At 39.0% G+C, this 18,351-nt stretch overlaps 1 protein-coding gene across 2 annotated transcripts in view; it reads left to right on the forward strand.

Annotated features, from left to right (window-relative positions):
- Positions 1-18,351, forward strand: part of YTHDF3 (YTH N6-methyladenosine RNA binding protein F3) — a 40,971-nt gene that overhangs the window by 11,436 nt on the left and 11,184 nt on the right. For both annotated transcript variants that reach the window (XM_003935528.4, XM_003935529.4), the window contains exon 4: positions 2,242-3,840. In XM_003935528.4, coding sequence (XP_003935577.1) covers positions 2,242-3,840 — 1,599 coding nt within the window. The remainder of the gene's footprint in view (positions 1-2,241; positions 3,841-18,351) is intronic.

Consider the following 18,351-nt stretch of genomic DNA (forward strand, 5'->3'; position numbering starts at 1 on the left):
AAGGTTTCTGTTGGAGGAAAACTTTTTGTCACGAGGGTTTCTGGTACTCAATAGAGGCACTTTAGGGTCTTCTAGGGAAAACCAGCGGAGGATGTTTGAATCCCACCAGTGTAGCAATCAGAGCTGTGCTTTGCATTTTTTCTATACCATATATTGGAATTGTGCATAAGACTTTACTTGTAAAAAAAAAAAAAAAGTTTTAAAAAGTGGTTGGGAAACCATTACTTTTGTTTGTTTGTTTGTTTTGTTTTTTCTTCGTTTTTGTTTTGTTTTTATTTTTTTGTTTTTTTATTTTTTCGTTTTATTTATTTTTGTTTTATTTTTTATTTGAAACCATTACTTTTTAAAGAATATAAAGGCATTTACCTTAGTGAACCCAAATGAATTTTTTCATCTGCATCATTGCTGCTTATATTGGGGTGAAACCATTTGCAAAAGATTTGTTTTGGTGTTTTAAAAGATTTGTTTTAGCACAAAAGTAGTCATGAGTTTTGTCAAAAAAAAAAAAAAGATTTGTTTTAACTCATGATATTTGAATCAACATATTTGTATCCTGTTTGAAGAGAAGTTGTAAAATTTGATTCTAGTAAGGCCTATTCTGCAAAGAGAGCTTTGCAGTACTAAATAGATTTTCAGCAGTCATCTTTCTTTAATATTAAAAATAATTATCTCTAATAAGACACATATTTACATTTTAAAGAGGATTAATACTGTAGAATATTGAAAGCTGGGTTTACTCTAGAAAAAAATTGAAAATTATCTGGAATCTTAAAGGTAAGTTGTATGAGAATTTAAGTTACTCCTAATTACCTAGTTAGAAAATTAAAAATATTTGGACCTTTTAAATAGTACTATTATAAGAGATTAGTGAAAATTGCATTTATTGGTGAAAGAGCTCAAGAAGTTATTGGCAGATTTAAAGTTATATAACTAGGCCGGGCGCGGTGGCTCAAGCCTGTAATCCCAGCACTTTGGGAGGCCGAGGCGGGTGGATCACGAGGTCGAGAGATCGAGACCATCCTGGTCAACATGGTGAAACCCCGTCTCTACTAAAAATACAAAAATTAGCTGGGCATGGTGGCACGTGCCTGTAATCCCAACTACTCAGGAGGCTGAGGCAGGAGAATTACCTGAACCCAGGAGGCGGAGGTTGCGGTGAGCCGAGATCGCTCCATTGCACTCCAGCCTGGGTAACAAGAGTGAAACTCCGTCTCAAAAAAAAAAAAAAAAAAAAAAAAAAACAAGGCTGTAATACAGGTTTATTGTGTCAAATTTGGGGGAAAGGTGAGTATAAAGAAAAAAACATGTCTGTTATTCCATCAGTAAGAAACTATGGTAAGGAATTTGTTTTATTTCTTTTTTGAAATAAACAAGGCAAAGCAAAACAGAAAGAAATTTGGATCATGCTATAGACATCTTGAATCTTCTCAGAATGTGAGCATTTCTCCACTTTTTCCTTAATGGAAGTACAAAATCTAATGGCTGAACTGGCCCTATTATATAGATAAGCTGCAAGTTAATTCCTGTGTTATTTGACAAAGTTTTCTAGTATATTTAATCCTTGCATGTAGGTGATTGAATACATTGATTGGTTAAAGTACAGCAGGCTGTGTAAATGGCAATTTTGTGTTCACATAGTTTATATATTAGCCTTCTGTAGAAATTACGATATTTTTAAATTGTGCCAAAGGACCTGGCTCTTCAAACAAAAATAATACTCTTACCCCTATTCTCATCTCTGAAAAAAGCCCTATAAGTTATTTTGTAAGAAATATCAGCAAGTTTTTCTGTTGATAAAATCAAATTTGAAATTTTAATTTTTTTTTTTTTTTTTGAGACAGGGTTTCGCTTATTACCCTGGCTGGAGTGTAATGGCGCCATCTCGGCTCACCGCAACCTCCGCCTCCTGGGTTCAGGCAATTCTCCTGCCTCAGCCTCCTGAGTAGCTGGGATTACAGGCACGCGCCACCATGCCCAGCTAATTTTTTGTGTTTTTAGTAGAGACGGGGTTTCACCATGTTGACCAGGATGGTCTCGATCTCTTGACCTCATGATCCACCCGCCTCGGCCTCCCAAAGTGCTGGGATTACAGGCGTGAGCCACGGCACCCGGCTTAATTTTTTTTATCTAGGTACATCTTTTTTCATTTACTTCTAACTTTTTGATTTCAGTCTTTCAGATGTCTTTTTTTGTCCTCTTTAGAGGACATTTCGCTACTGATTATGATATTTTGTTTTGCAGAGTAACAGCTATCCACCAATGTCAGATCCGTACATGCCTAGTTACTATGCTCCATCCATTGGATTTCCATATTCTCTTGGGGAAGCAGCGTGGTCCACGGCTGGAGACCAGCCTATGCCATATCTGACAACCTATGGACAAATGAGTAATGGAGAACATCACTATATACCAGATGGTGTGTTTAGTCAACCTGGGGCATTAGGAAATACGCCTCCATTTCTTGGTCAACATGGATTTAACTTTTTTCCTGGTAATGCTGATTTCTCTACATGGGGGACAAGTGGATCTCAGGGACAATCAACACAAAGTTCTGCTTATAGTAGCAGTTATGGCTATCCACCTAGTTCTCTTGGGAGAGCTATTACTGATGGACAGGCTGGATTTGGCAATGATACTTTGAGTAAGGTGCCTGGCATTAGCAGTATTGAGCAAGGCATGACTGGACTGAAAATTGGTGGTGACTTGACAGCTGCAGTGACAAAAACTGTAGGTACAGCTTTGAGCAGCAGTGGTATGACTAGCATTGCAGCCAATAGTGTGCCCCCAGTTAGTAGTGCAGCACCTAAACCAACCTCCTGGGCTGCGATTGCCAGAAAGCCTGCCAAACCTCAACCGAAACTTAAACCCAAGGGCAATGTGGGAATTGGGGGTTCTGCTGTTCCACCACCTCCTATAAAACACAACATGAATATTGGAACTTGGGATGAAAAAGGGTCAGTGGTAAAGGCTCCACCAACCCAACCAGTTCTGCCTCCTCAAACTATAATCCAGCAGCCTCAGCCATTAATTCAACCACCACCATTGGTGCAAAGCCAACTGCCTCAACAGCAGCCTCAACCACCACAACCACAGCAGCAACAAGGACCTCAGCCACAGGCCCAGCCTCACCAAGTGCAGCCTCAACAGCAGCAGCTGCAGAATCGCTGGGTAGCTCCTCGGAACAGGGGAGCAGGCTTCAACCAGAACAATGGAGCGGGCAGTGAAAACTTTGGTTTAGGTGTGGTACCTGTCAGTGCTTCACCTTCTAGTGTAGAAGTGCATCCTGTGCTGGAAAAGCTAAAGGCCATAAACAACTATAATCCCAAAGACTTTGATTGGAATCTCAAGAATGGACGTGTGTTTATAATTAAAAGCTACTCTGAGGATGACATACATCGTTCCATTAAATACTCTATCTGGTGTAGTACTGAGCATGGTAATAAGCGTTTGGATGCAGCTTACCGTTCCCTGAATGGGAAAGGCCCACTCTATTTACTCTTCAGTGTGAATGGCAGTGGACATTTTTGTGGAGTGGCTGAAATGAAGTCTGTTGTGGACTATAATGCGTATGCTGGTGTCTGGTCTCAGGATAAGTGGAAGGGCAAATTTGAAGTTAAATGGATCTTTGTCAAAGATGTTCCCAATAACCAATTACGGCATATTCGCTTAGAAAATAATGACAACAAACCGGTTACCAATTCAAGGGACACTCAAGAGGTACCCCTAGAAAAAGCTAAGCAAGTGCTTAAAATAATTGCTACTTTCAAGCATACCACCTCAATCTTTGATGACTTTGCACATTACGAAAAGCGTCAAGAAGAGGAGGAAGCCATGCGTAGGGTAAGAATATAGAAATTGTTTTGTCTGGGGTCCTTGAATTGCCGGTGGGGTGCATGGATGGGTATTCTTTAATGCCTCTTACTATGCTGAGTTTAAGAACTTTCTGTGAAATAAACCAACTACTTAAGAAACAACCCTACAAACACACTTGAAGGTGTCTGTGTGTGCCGTATACGAACCATTGCTGCTTTCCTTCCCCAGGGTAACTCTTACACTGAATTTGCCTCTTGCTCATTCTTCATACTCCCTAGATGATAAAGGCCATTGAGCCTCGATGTTTATCGAAGCTGAATGAATTTTGGCATTTGTAATTAAACAGACTTTATGAGCTAACCAGGGGCTCTAATCATTAATATTATTAATCATACTAACATAGGAAAAAATGTGTTTAGAGTTTGAACCAAACAACTTTTTTTTTGAGATGACATTGTGCCGTGTTGCCCAGGCTGTAGTGCAGTGGCTATTCACAGGTGCAGCCATGGCATACAGCCTCAAATTCCGAGTCCTGAGCAATCCACCTGCCTCAAACTCCCAAGTAGCTGGGACTACAGACATGTGCCACTGAACCTGGCACTTGAAACAATTTTTATTTATTTTATATCTTATTTTTTTGAGACAGGGTCTCTCTTGCCCAGGCTGGCGTGTACTGGTGTGAACATGACTCACTGCAGTCTTGTTCTCCTGGGCTAAAGGATCCACACCCAGCTAGTTTTTGTATTTTTTTGTAGATGGGAGTTTTGCCATGTTGCCCAGACTGGTCTCCTGAGCTCAAGGGATCTGTCCCCACCCCTCAGCCTCCCAAGATGTTAGGATTACAGGCATAAGCCACTGCACCCAGCTTAAACAACTTTTTAATTTATTTATTTATATCACTCAGGAAAATGTTCTGAATGAAACAACTTTTAAATAAATGTTTTACTCCAATGTGTATGTGAGAAATAAAATAGATTTTTTAAAAGAAACTCTTCAAGTATTTTTATATTTAAGGACTTGTACAAAATTTAAGCTCTGCAGAATTTGATTCCTAATTCTGTTATTAACTCTGTAAGACTGAGGAGGACATTCCTGAAATAAAACATGCTGATTATCTTTCCATTATATTGGCCTTAGTTTATTTTTATTTTTATTTATTTATTTATTTATTTTTTTTTTTGAGATGGAGTTTTGCTCTTGTTACCCAGGCTGGAGTGCAATGGCGCGATCTCGGCTCACCGCAACCTCCGCCTCCTGGGTTCAGGCAATTCTCCTGCCTCAGCCTCCTGAGTAGCTGGGATTACAGGCATGCACCACCATGCCCAGCTAATTTTTTGTATTTTTAGTAGAGACGGGGTTTCACCATGTTGACCAGGATGGTCTTGATCTCTTGACCTCGTGATCCACCCGCCTCGGCCTCCCAAAGTGCTGGGATTACAGGCTTGAGCCACCGCGCCCGGCTTTATTTTTATTTTTAAAAAATATCCTGGGCCGGGCGCGGTGGCTCAAGCCTGTAATCCCAGCACTTTGGGAGGCCGAGGCGGGTGGATCACGAGGTCGAGAGATCAAGACCATCCTGGTCAACATGGTGAAACCCCGTCTCTACTAAAAATACAAAAAATTAGCTGGGCATGGTGGCTCGTGCCTGTAATCCCAGCTACTCAGGAGGCTGAGGCAGGAGAATTGCCTGAACCCAGGAGGCGGAGGTTGCGGTGAGCCGAGATCGTGCCATTGCACTCCAGCCTGGGTAACAAGAGCAAAACTCTGTCTCAAAAAAAAAAAAAAAAAAAAGATGTAATTTAACTCTGTATGTAAAATATCAGTGATTTGTTTCTGTGTGTGAAGCTAAATGTCTTGTCGTCTTGGTTGTGTACAGCAGAGGGAAGTGCCTCAACTTTCCTGGTGGGGGTGGGGGCGGGGGGAGGAAGGTGTTGGAATAATGACCTTAGAGCAGTAATTTCCAAACCTTAAGACACATAAGTATTAATTGGGGTGTTTATTGAAATTGCAGACTCTTGAGACCCATCCCTTGACATATTTGATAAAGGACCTTGCAGTGTATTTTTTAAAATATAAACACCTGAGGTGATTCTCGTGCTAATGATTGATTGATGTGTTGAATTGTTAGAAACTTGGCTTTGGAGAAATTAGCTCAAATGACTTTAAGACTGCCGAACCTTTTTAGATGGGTTGCTAAATTGTGTTTTCTCCCACTTAAACGTGGGAAATAAGAGAAATGGTATCAAAAGTAGCTACTGAATTCTTCAGTTTAGCATTCACTTAAGTGGTCATATTGTAGCTGCCATTACAAATAGCGCATCAGGAGAAATGATTTGGGACATGAAAGGTGGGATGCAAGTTAAGACTTCATTTTTGGGTTGTATGATTTTAAGACACCTTTTAGAAATACAGGCAGCAAAATCTCTGATTAGGCAGTTAGATATGGGAGTCACAGATTTGGGGCCCTTTTGTTCTTAAACAGTTAATAGCATGGAAGTGAGATGAGATTACTTAGGAGAAAAGATAACTTGGCAAGGAAATACCAACTTTTCTTTGATCCACCACTAGCCTTGTATGTCTTTTTTTCCCCCTACCCAACCTGAAAATTTAATCCTAGTTTTGTTATAATGTATTTGGTATGCAATATTATGTAGCTGTTTCAGAAACTTTTAATGACAGCTATATATTATAGCTATATTATTATGCATATTGTAGCCATATAGGCAACAGTGATTTAAACTTCAGTTTTACGCTTATATTGTTTCATTGTTTTGTTAAATCAAGTTTATCCTAAAGCTGCCTCATTAAGGTCCAGCCTAAAGGTTTTTCTGTACATGGCAAACTATAACAAGTGGAAGTGTAAACAGACTGTAGCCTATTCTTGTGTGCCAATCATCAAGTTTTGGCTGAATCAAATGTAGCCAGCTGTTCAAATAAGGCAAATGCCAAACTGCAAGCAGTCTAGCTGTCTACCTCACTTCCGTTTTCTGTATATCACTTTCCTTTTTCTGTTCATCACTTTCCTTTTTCTGTCCATAAATTTTCCATCACAGGGCTGCGATGGAGTGTCAGAGCCTACTCTGGCTGGCTCTGTGATTCGTGAATCACATTCATTGCTCAATTAATCTCCTTTAAATTTAATTTGGCTGAAGTTTTTCTTTTGTCAGATTGCTGCCATCCGTTTTGATGTCTAAGACCTTTGACAGCTCTGTTTTGAATCTTATTTAACTATTGGCCTTTCAGATCCATAAAATGTCTTTGGTCAGAATATGTAAACAACCATTTAGCTGGGTATAGAATTCTTTCTAGTTAACAGCATTTTCACTTAAAGTACTATAAATAGGTTTGCTTTATAGTTATATGGTTTTATATTATGGAAAAGTCTGAGGCCAGCCTATGTTTTCTGTTTGTAAATAGCTATTTTTCTGGTGTGTGCCAAAAGATTTTTCTTAATTTTTACATTATGAATGTAAATGTGAAACATGTACAGTATGAATATTGTTTTCTTTAATTCTTTGTCTGCAGGCCACTTTTTTCTGTTAATGTCAACAAATAATGTTGAACCTTTGTCTTTGAGTGCTGTTGGTTCTTGATTCTTTTTCTTTTCATTTGGATGATTTGAATTTTCCTGCTGTCTTAATTTTTCATGTGCATTTGATTTGTGTTGTTTCTGTGATTTGTGAGGTTTTGCATTCTTCAGTGATAGTAGTTGTTTGCTTCTGTTAGCACATTCAGCTCTCCCTCTTAACTCAGTTTTCTTAATGGAATCCCTTGATCCTAGAGTTCATCTTAATTATATTGTGCACAAAGGACTGTGTTTAAAACTTATGTCTGCTTTCTGTACTTATTATTTTTAGAAACATACTTTATATCTTTTTTCTTCTAAAAAATTACATATAATAAAATTGTAAATTTCCTTGACCTTTCTGTTTTTAGTCAAGCCCTCTCTCTCCCTCTTCTTTTTTTTTTTTTGAGACGGAGTTTTGGCTCTTGTTACCCAGGCTGGAGTGCAATGGTACGATCTCGGCTCACCGCAACCTCCGCCTCCTGGGTTCAGGCAATTCTCCTGCCTCAGCCTCCTGAGTAGCTGGAATTACAGGCACGCGCCACAATGCCCAGCTAATTTTTTGTATTTTTAGTAGAGACGGGGTTTCACCATGTTCACCAGGATGGTCTCGATCTCTTGACCTCGTGATCCACCCGCCTCGGCCTCCCAAAGTGCTGGGATTACAGGCTTGAGCCACCGTGCCTGGCTCTCTCCCTCTTATTACTGAACCACTGATTGGTTCTTTGTCCCTATACAACATTTTCCATATAGTCGTAATTGGAATTATGTACTATATCATCTTTTAACATTTGTATCTTTTACTCAGTGTGGTATCTTTGCAATTCATCTATGTCATTATATAGCTCAATTCTTTGTTCCTTTTTATTACTAGTTAGTTTTTGATTACGTGGATGGCCCACTGTGTTTATTCCATTCATCATTTGAAGGATATTTGGGGTGGTTCCCATTTGGGGGTGATTTAAATAAGGCTCCTGTAAGAATTTGTGTATACTTAAAATATGTATATTTTAAAATCATACAGTAAAATTCATTTTTGAGGTATGTACAGCTCTATGAATTTTAACATGTAGATTTGTGTAACCACCATGTCAGTTAGGATACAGAACAGTTTCATCATCCCCAAAACCCTCCCTTACATACTAGGCTTTTATTTTTCCATCCTTCCCCCATGCCTAAGCTCTGGCAGCCACTCATCTGGACTCGTAATTTTGTTATCTCTTTTGTGGTTGAGGGGAGGCTTCAGTACTCTCTTAGGGCTTTCTCCATTTAGTCATTGAACCAGGAAGAGGATGGTTCAGTTTAGTTATTTGCTTCAAAATGGCTACTTTTACCCTCCCTCACCCCATTTTTTTCATTACTGGGTGCTAGTTGCTTATACCCTTTCCTCTGCAAATGTGGAGATGGGAGAGTCATGCTGTAAGTTGATTTTACCAGTTAAGTGATTCACCAGCCTGCGGAGGTTTTAAAGGGAAAGCCAATATAATAAGTTGTGCTACGTATTTGACTTAAGAAATTCTTGTTTGAAACTGCTATGTTAGGAACCAGTTTTCCTTGCTTGTTAGCTGGTTAGTGTATATGGTACCGTGTGTTTTTGTCCAATTTCTTCTTTGTGCTTTTAGCCCTTGTACAGGCAGAATTTGTAGATTTTCATTTGTAGATTTTCTCTTTGATAACACTTGTGCTTGCATTTGAGCTTCCCAGCGTAAGTGCTTTCAAATACTTTTGTCATTTCGGTGATGAAGGGAGAATGTGCTGCCTGTCTATTCTAGATCCTTCTTGATTTCATTGAAAAGAACAAATTAGTGGTATTTTGCTATGTTTTTTTTTTTTTTTAAACTACTTAATGCCTCTTTTTTTTTTTTTTTTTTTTTTTTTGAGACGGAGTTTCGCTCTTGTTACCCAGGCTGGAGTGCAATGGCGCGATCTCGGCTAACCGCAACCTCCGCCTCCTGGGTTCGGGCAATTCTCCTGCCTCAGCCTCCTGAGTAGCTGGGATTACAGGCACATGCCACCATGCCCAGCTAATTTTTTGTATTTTTAGTAGAGACGGGGTTTCACCATGTTGACCAGGATGGTATCGATCTCTCGACGTTGTGATCCACCCGTCTCAGCCTCCCAAAGTGCTGGGATTACAGGCTTGAGCCACCACGCCTGGCCTGGAGTTGCTTATTTCTTCTAGTAGAGAATCTAGTCTAGGATCAGGTAAAGGATCTAACTTGGTTACAAGTTTGAATAATAACAAGTTTAGAAGGGTTATGCTAACCTGCCTTCCCCAAGTTTTGGGGAGATTTTAACTAAAATTTACATTGAGGTCTATAGTTACTCTACTCTATCTTTCATTTCCTTTCTGTGTTCATGTTTTTCTTTAAATTCTTAAGCCTGATTATGACAACAAACAAGGACTTAAAAAAGCTAATTTCATCTCTGTCATTGCTAGATATTTTTTATTGACTGATTATTTTGGCAAGAGGAGTTCCTCAGCTTGCTTTGCCAGCCAGCAAGACTCTTCCTGTGGAGGAGCCAACCTGTCATATCCTGTCTGCTTATATAAAACTTGGAATGTCAAGCCCTCTATTTTAGAGTGAAGGGTATTGGTGAAGCTTCAAAGTGTAGGAGAAATCCATGCTGGTTAGTATTTGTATTACATTTGAAAACATAATCTTGATATATTTGAGTAAAATCAAGCTTGATGAATGAATAACCAGTTCAAACCCATTAAAAGAAGTAGCAATTCAGGGAATGGAAGATAATTAGAAATATAAAGCAAAATTGTAACATGTATAATTAGGAAGGATTCCTGTGTAAAAAGAACAGAAAACCAGAAAGTGTTTTTGGAAATTAGAAACATAATTATCAGAATTTTAAAATCTGAGTAACCAGATTAATAAAACGGCATGTCTTAGATCAGCTGATGATCTGAAACTTCAGATTAGAGAAAAATTTCGAATGTGCAGCAAGAGAGATTAAAATAAGAATGAGAAAAATTGATAGAAAGAGAGGTGCTCCAGTATTTCTCTAAAAGAGCGTTAAAAGAATACAGGAGCCGGGCGCGGTGGCTCAAGCCTGTAATCCCAGCACTTTGGGAGGCCGAGGCGGGTGGATCACGAGGTCAAGAGATCGAGACCATCCTGGTCAACATGGTGAAACCTCGTCTCTACTAAAGGTGCAAAAAATTAGCTGGGCATGGTGGCGCGTGCCTGTAATCCCAGCTACTCCGGAGGCTGAGGCAGGAGAATTGCCTGAACCCAGGAGGCGGAGGTTGCGGTGAGCCGAGATCGCGCCATTGCACTCCAGCCTGGGTAACAAGAGCGAAACTCCGTCTCAAAAAAAAAAAAAAAAAAAAAAAAAAAAAAAAAAAAAGAGAATACAGGAAACAATAATCAAAAGGAGAAATGTTTAATAAAAACAGCTAAGTGTTTTCAGATGGAATGGACTGTAATCCCAGCACTTTGGAAAGGCCAAGGCAGGAGGATTGCATGAGCCCAGGAGTTCAAGGCTAGCCTGGGCAACATAGTGAGACCCTCTATTTACAAATTTGTGCGTGTATGTGCGTGCACACGAGAGGGTGTCACTCCCGTTGTCCAGGCTGGAGTGCAGTGGTGCGATCATAATTCACTGCAGCCTTGACTTCCCAATATCAGGTGATTCTTCCACCTTAGTCTCCCAAGTACCTGTGAATATGGGTATGCATCACCATACACACCTAATTTTTTTTTTCTATTTTTAGTGGAGACAGGCTTTTGCCGTGTTGCCCTGGTTGGTCTAGAATTTACAGACTCAAGTGATCTGCCTGCCTTGGCCTCCCAAGGTTCTGGGATTACAGGCATAAGTCGCCGCACCTGGCTCTTTCAAAAAATTTAAAAGTTAACCAAGTGGTGGCAAGGGCCAGTATTCCCAGCTACTTGGGAGGCTGAGATGGGAGTATTGCTTGAGCCTGGGAAGTTGAGGCTGCAGTAAGCTGTGATTGTGCCACTGCACTACAATTTGGGCAACATAAGGCTGTCTTTCAAAAAAATTAAAGGCCTTGCTCGGTGGCTCATGCCTGTAATCCCAGCACTTTGGGAGGCCGAGGTGGGCAGACCACTTGAGGTCAGGAGTTTTGATACCAGCCTGGCCAACATGGTTAAACCCCATCTTTACTAAAAATATGAAAATTAGCCAGGTGTGCTGGCAGGAGCCTGTAATCCCAGCTACTCAGTTGGCTGAGGCAGGAGAATTGGTTGAACCTAGGAGGCGAAGTTGCAGTGAGCTGAGATTGCACCACTGCACTGCAGCCCAGGCAACCGAGTGAGACTCCATCTCAAAACAAAACAAAACAAAAAGTAGGATAAAGAGAAAATCTTAAAAGCTTTCTGAGTAAAAGACAAATTACCTACAAAGAAAGGAGAATCAGTCATTCAGATTTAAAATCTTATTTTTTTTTTTTTTTTTTTTTGAGACGGAGTTTCGCTCTTGTTACCCAGGCTGGAGTGCAATGGGCCATCTCGGCTCACCGCAACCTCCGCCTCCTGGGTTCAGGCAATTCTCCTGCCTCAGCCTCCTGAGTAGCGGGGATTACAGGCACGCGCCACCATGCCCAACTAATTTTTTGTATTTTTAGTAGAGACAGGGTTTCATCATGTTGACCAGGATGGTCTCGATCTCTTGACATCGTGATCCGCCCGCCTCGGCCTCCCAAAGTGCTGGGATTACAGGCTTGAGCCACCGCGCCCGGCTTAAAATCTTATTTTTGGGTTGAGAAGGGTGGAGAGGAGTAGCATATGTAGTTTTACCTGTAAAGATGAGTGTTTAATTATTTCAGTGAGGTGGGTTGGAGGATGGGGGGAGTAAAAGAAATTTAGACTTAAAAGAGTTTAGCCACATACTCTTCATGAAAACCATACTTAAAAGTCTTTCAGCAGACTGAAAAAGAATTCAAGAAGAAACAACACCTCCTAGCACCTGGTTATATTAGAACAAATATCTCTCAGCAGGGACCCTATGTGCATTTTGTGTCACACAGGTTGACATTGTTTGTAGAGAATCAGAACTTTTGGCAGTGTCACCCTGCCTACTTAATTGGCATTATGGTCCTTCAAGCCACAAACAAAATGGGCCCTTGGTTGGGCACCACTGACTTTGGAGAATTGAAAGAAGCTAAAAAGAAATAAAAACTTCTAGATAGTCTTTGTCATATTGTAATATAACCTCTGAAAGAGCAGGATTGGCTTTGTTCTCTGTGGAATCCCTAGCACCTAGAAGAATGCGTGGCACACAATAGGTTTTAAGTAGACATTTGTTAAATGTGTAAATGCTTTGAAAAATCTCTTCCCGCTGGGCACAGTGGCAGGTGCTTGTAGTCCCAGATAGTCGGGAGGCTGAGGTGGGAGGATCGCTTGAGCCTAGGAGTTCTGGGCTGCAGTGCGCTACACCAATTGCGTGTCCACACTAAGTTCAGCATCAATATGGTGACCTCCCTGGAGTGGGAGAACACCAGGTTGCCTAACGGGGGTGAACAGGCCCAGTTTGGAAGCAGAGTAGGTCAAAACTCCTGTGCTGATCAGTAGTGGGATCACACCTGTGAGTGTGAAAAGGCACTGCACTCCAGCCTGGGCAACATAGCGAGACCCTGTCTCTTTAAAAAAAAAAAAAAAAAAAAATTTCTTCCCATTTGCAAAGTATGAATGTCTGTAGGAGTTTTCCTTCTTTGTAGGTATAATTGCTGTGTTAGTTGATCGTTGAAGTTATATAAAATGCTGTTTGTTGGTTTTTTTCATTTGTAGAAATGGACAGTAGGATATGAAATATTGAATTCTATTTAGAGCAGAATGTTATGAGAGGGAGTGAGAAGAAGAGGCTTAAGGAAGAGTAAATCACTTACTTTTTAATCTTTCTGACATACCATAATTGTTTAAAGATACATCAAGGAACAGTACCTTAAGCATATTACTGAAAATCATAAGTGCAGCCACTGGAATAATTAAAAATAATGTGGCTTCTAGTATAGGAGAGGGGAAGAGAAGTGGGATATACCATATTCACTGTGATACGATAAATTACTCATCCACAGTGGGAATCGATAGCATCTGAATTGATAAGCAATTTTTGTATTAGTATGCTATTTAAATTTATAATGGCCACCCCTCAGAGGATCTGAAAATAGAAGGCAAAAGAATAAGCACTAATAAAAATCCTGAGTATATTTGTCTAGTATAAATTCAAATAATCTGCGTAGCAGTAGAATCTACTTTTGACTGTTGAGGTAATTCTTTCTTTTGAAATTTTTCCATTGTTGTAGGAAATGTGAGTCATTTAAATTTCCCTATATTCCTTCATTCTTGTAAATCTTCATTAATCAGAAAACATAATCTGAGACTATTTTTGGTTCACTTGCTGTTTTAATTCCACATAGGAATAGTTAATGTTTTTACTTGCCTTTAACATTGAGATAAACTTTGAAATATCGTGGCATTTATCTACTCCCCTAGAAAGAGATGGAGCCCTGCAGTTTATGCAGAAATAAGGCATAATTGTAATAAAATCTCTAGAATTCTAGAATTATCTATGTATTTTAGTTATTTATGCTGTTACATAGTTGGGCATTTCTTTCTTTTTCTTTCTTTCTTTTTTTTTTTTTAATTATTTTTTTGATACAGAGTATCACTGGCCCAGGCTGGAATACAATGGTGTGATCTCAGCTCACTGCAGTCTCCTTCCAGGTTCAAGCAGTTCCCGTGCCTTAGCCTCCTGAGTGGCTGGGACTGCAGGTATACGCCACCATGCCTGGCTGATGTTTGTGTTTTTGGCAGAGATGGGGTTTCACCACGTTGGCCAGGCTGGTCTCAGACTCCTGACTTAGGTGATCCGCCCACATAGGCTATCCAAAGTACTGGGGTTATGGGCACGAACCACTGTATCCAGCCGGGCTGGGCATTTCCAAAGACCAAGTTTTCATGCCTGATGCAGTTTTTAATTTTAGTGCATGATAAATTTTTTTTTTTCATATTTAGAATAACTTCATTTATTATGAGATGATGTTAGGTCTATCTCAGAGTCTCAAGTTTGTGTTAACATAGAGGAAATTACTTCAAAAATAATTATACCTATGGCAACAGCAAGCATTTCCCTGGCAGTTCTATATTTGTTGTTAATAATGTGAGTTGAAGTCTATTCTGTTACCCTTTGGTAAATTTTTCTATGGTTATAGTTCTCTGTTGCTGAAAAAGTTGATTATAATTAACAGAAACAAATTTTGTATGTAAATCTACTTTTCCTTTGATCACTGTAAAATTTGAAGAATGTTTTTCTAGAAGTTTTTGGGCCCAGAATGTAACACATTTGATACAATAAACTTTTATGTAACATATTTAAGTAAATAATTCCTTGATAAAAATATTGAGTGGTATTTTGAATAGTCAAGATGATTGAGTTTTTACTGCAGTATTACTCTATTCTGAACTTGATATTTTTTTGTGAGTCAGAATGGAAAGGGGGTGCTTCAGTTAGCATTATATATTGATTTGTTTTTAGTTTTTTCTCAGACTCTTAATAGTAGTTATGTTTCAATGCTAGGAATAAGGAATTTTATGAGTTTTGGTGGATCAGCTATCAGTAGTTTATTGTTAATCATAGATCTTTGGGAGATACTTCTTCAATTAAATAATTGTGAAGTCATCATTAAATTGGACAGAATTTTATTTACAGTTATTTCTTGGTACGTATATACAGGGGTTGTTCCAGGACCCCCATGAATACCAAAATCTGCATATACTCAAGTTCTCTAGTCATCCCTCACTCCATATAGGCAGGTATTATATCCCTTGAAAACTGCATTTCTTATGTCTTTGGTTGAAATAATCCAAATTATAAGTGGACTCCAGCAGTTCAAACCAATGTTGTTAAAGGGTCAGCTGTTTTAATCTTTTTCTTCAGCAAATATGTGATAACATAAGTAGCATATATATTTAACTTTAGGTGGATATGAAATTTCTTGTTTCCAGAGTAGTTTAAATTAATTATTTCTGTTTAGTAGTTTATTTTAAACTTGACATGTAATTTCTTCATTTAAAATACGTATGTCCAAGGAAGAAAATATTATTTCATGAAAAGAGAACTGTAGCTACTGAAGAAAGTCAATTAAGCACCTCAAATGACCCTGTTCTTCCATAGGGTCATTTGAGGTGCTTAACTGACTTTTCTTTCATCTATAAAAATCTGTTGGATATTTTACCCTACTCATACAGTGAATATTGTTGAAGTTAGGGAAGGATATCACAGTTCCATTCTCTGTAGTAGGGATAGTGTTTGGTCTGTTGTGAATTGCTCTCATAGTACTTAAAACTGACTCTTTAACAAATTTCTCCAAAACAACATACAGTTTACAGTTTTTGCGTGTCAGAAATCTGGACACAGCTTTTCTGGGTCCTCAGCTTTAGGGTCTCTTACAAGGCTGCAGTTAAGGCTGGGCTTGAGGTCTCATTGTGGATACTTTGCTGGTGAAGGATCTGCTTCAATACTCGTGTGATTTTTGGCAGAATTCAGTTTCTCAAGGGTTGTTGGACTAAGAGCCTTGGTTCCTGTTAGCTGTATGCCAGAGGTTGCCTATACTCTGTTCCTTGCCACATGGGACTTTCCCACAGGAGGCTTGCTTCATCAAAGACAGCAAGCTGAGAGGGCAATAGAGTAAGCTGAGGAGGCAATAGCAAGCAGGACAGAAGTCACAGTCTTTTGTAACTTAATTACAGAAGTGGCATCCTGTCTGCCTCTGCTGATTTAAAAAAAAAATTTAAAAGTTTATTTCTGGCCGGGCGCGGTGGCTCAAGCCTGTAATCCCAGCACTTTGGGAGGCCGAGGCAGGTGGATCACGAGGTCGAGAGTTCGAGACCATCCTGGTCAACGTGGTGAAACCCCGTCTCTACTAAAAATACAAAAAATTAGCTGGGCATGGTGGTACGTGCCTGTAGTCCCAGCTACTCAGGAGGCTGAGGCAGGAGAATTGCTTGAACCCAGGAGGCGGAGGTTGCGGTGAGCCGAGATCGTGCCATTGCACTCCAGCCTGGGTAACAAGAGCGAAACTCCGTCTCAAAAAAAAAAAAAAAAAAAAAAATATATATATATATATATATATATTTTTTTTTTTCTTTTAATTTTAATTTTTAAATTTATTTTTTAAAATTTCTTTCATTTTTCTGTTTTGTTCTTTTAGATACTGGGAATTGAACCCCTGCTGAATTCTGTTAATTAGAAGCTAGTCTACTCATTGGGTCCAGGGGATTTTACAAGGGTGTGAATACCTAGAGGTAGAAACCATTGTGGTACTACCTGCCACAACTCTTTTCAACCTTTTTATGGGTGGACCATATGGTTGTATCAAATCATGGTACCTGATTTGAATTTGTGGTGGTCTGGCAGTATTTATTATAATTGTCAGGTCTTCAAATCTTTATTTGTAAACTGAAAAATTAGGTTAAGGCCTTATTCAATTACAATTTTTTTTCTTTATCCCTAGCAAATATAATTTTGATTGGGAGTTTCAAGGAATCAAGTGGAATTTTTAAGATGGGCCTTGAATGATAATATGTAGGATTTCCTAATAAAGTCAAGACAGGCATTTAAGAGCCTAGGGTAATATGATATGTTGAAATAATCTAAAGTAGCTAAAACTTAGGAAGGGGAGACAGTACAGAAAAAGAAAGAAAGTTGTAGAGATAAATCACAAGTTGAAGAAGTCTTTATTCAGCAGACATTTTTGAACATGCTAGACACTGAAGGGATAGAGCTCATTAAGAAAATTTCTGTCTTCAAGGAGCTAAAGTCTGATAGTATTGAGGAATCATTTTTAAAGTTTTTAAGCAAGGAAGTTACATACAAGTTAGATATGTTGAAGAGTCACTTTAGAACTATCTAAATCATCAATCAAACAAGGATTGCAAAAAGTAACAGAAGTATCTAAGCCATTATATGTGTTTATATAGAGATTTACAGCCAGATGTGGTGACTCATGCCTTTGATCTCATGATTTTGGGAAAGCAAGGCGGGAGGATCCCTTGAGGCCAGGAGTTCTAGAGCTTGATGGCTAACATAGTGGGACCCTGTCTCTGTATTTAGAATAAAAAAAAAAATAAATAAAGATTTGCATTATGTTTTCAATTACATAGGAAATTATGTGAATGCCAGTAAAACCTTTATTTTACTATTTCTTCATTTTGTTAGCAGTTAGCATAAATAACATTATATGCATAAAATTGTACTTATTGTTGGTTTCTATTTAATAGATATGTTATTACCAGATGTTGAATTAATCATTTTCATTGCGGAGAATCCTCACCAAAGTTTACATTGCACTCTAATTTCTGAGTGAAATTGACTTTTGTTTCTTGGCAGAAAACTGAATTTATTGAAAGATGATTCAGCGCTAGTATTGTCTGTATTTGACATGCTTGATACGCTTTCCGCTGAATTGAAAATAATGTGAGGGAATAGAAAAAAGGATAGTAAAAATCTACAATTAGAGAACTAGGCTATGCAAGCTATAGTGAACAATTCTGCATGTGAAAGACAGTCTAGAATATAATAATTTTTTTTATTTGATCGAAAAGAGCCCAACATTTGGCATCCCAAATAGAATCACATATGCATTCTTTTTGCTTGGCTTTTAAAGCCTCTTTACCAGGTCATTTTTCCTTAGATTTTTCCCAGCATGCATCTTACCTATGTCACCTATGTATTTAGATCCTGTAAGTTCTGTTCTTTTTTTTTTTTTTTTTTTTTTCTTGAGACAGGAGTCTTGCTCTGTCGCCAGGCTGGAGTGCAGTGGCGCAATCCCGGCTCACTGCAACCTCCGCCTCCTGGGTTCAAGCGATTCTTCTGCCTCAGCCTCCCAAGTAGCTGAGACCACAGGTGCATGCCACCACACCTGCCTAATTTTTGCATTTTTAGTAGAGATGGGTTTTCACCATGTTGGCCAGGATGATCTCAATCTCTTGACCTCA

The sequence above is a fragment of the Saimiri boliviensis genome, chromosome 15, assembly GCF_048565385.1.
Source record: "Saimiri boliviensis isolate mSaiBol1 chromosome 15, mSaiBol1.pri, whole genome shotgun sequence".
In the NCBI taxonomy this organism is placed as follows: Eukaryota; Metazoa; Chordata; class Mammalia; order Primates; family Cebidae; genus Saimiri; species Saimiri boliviensis.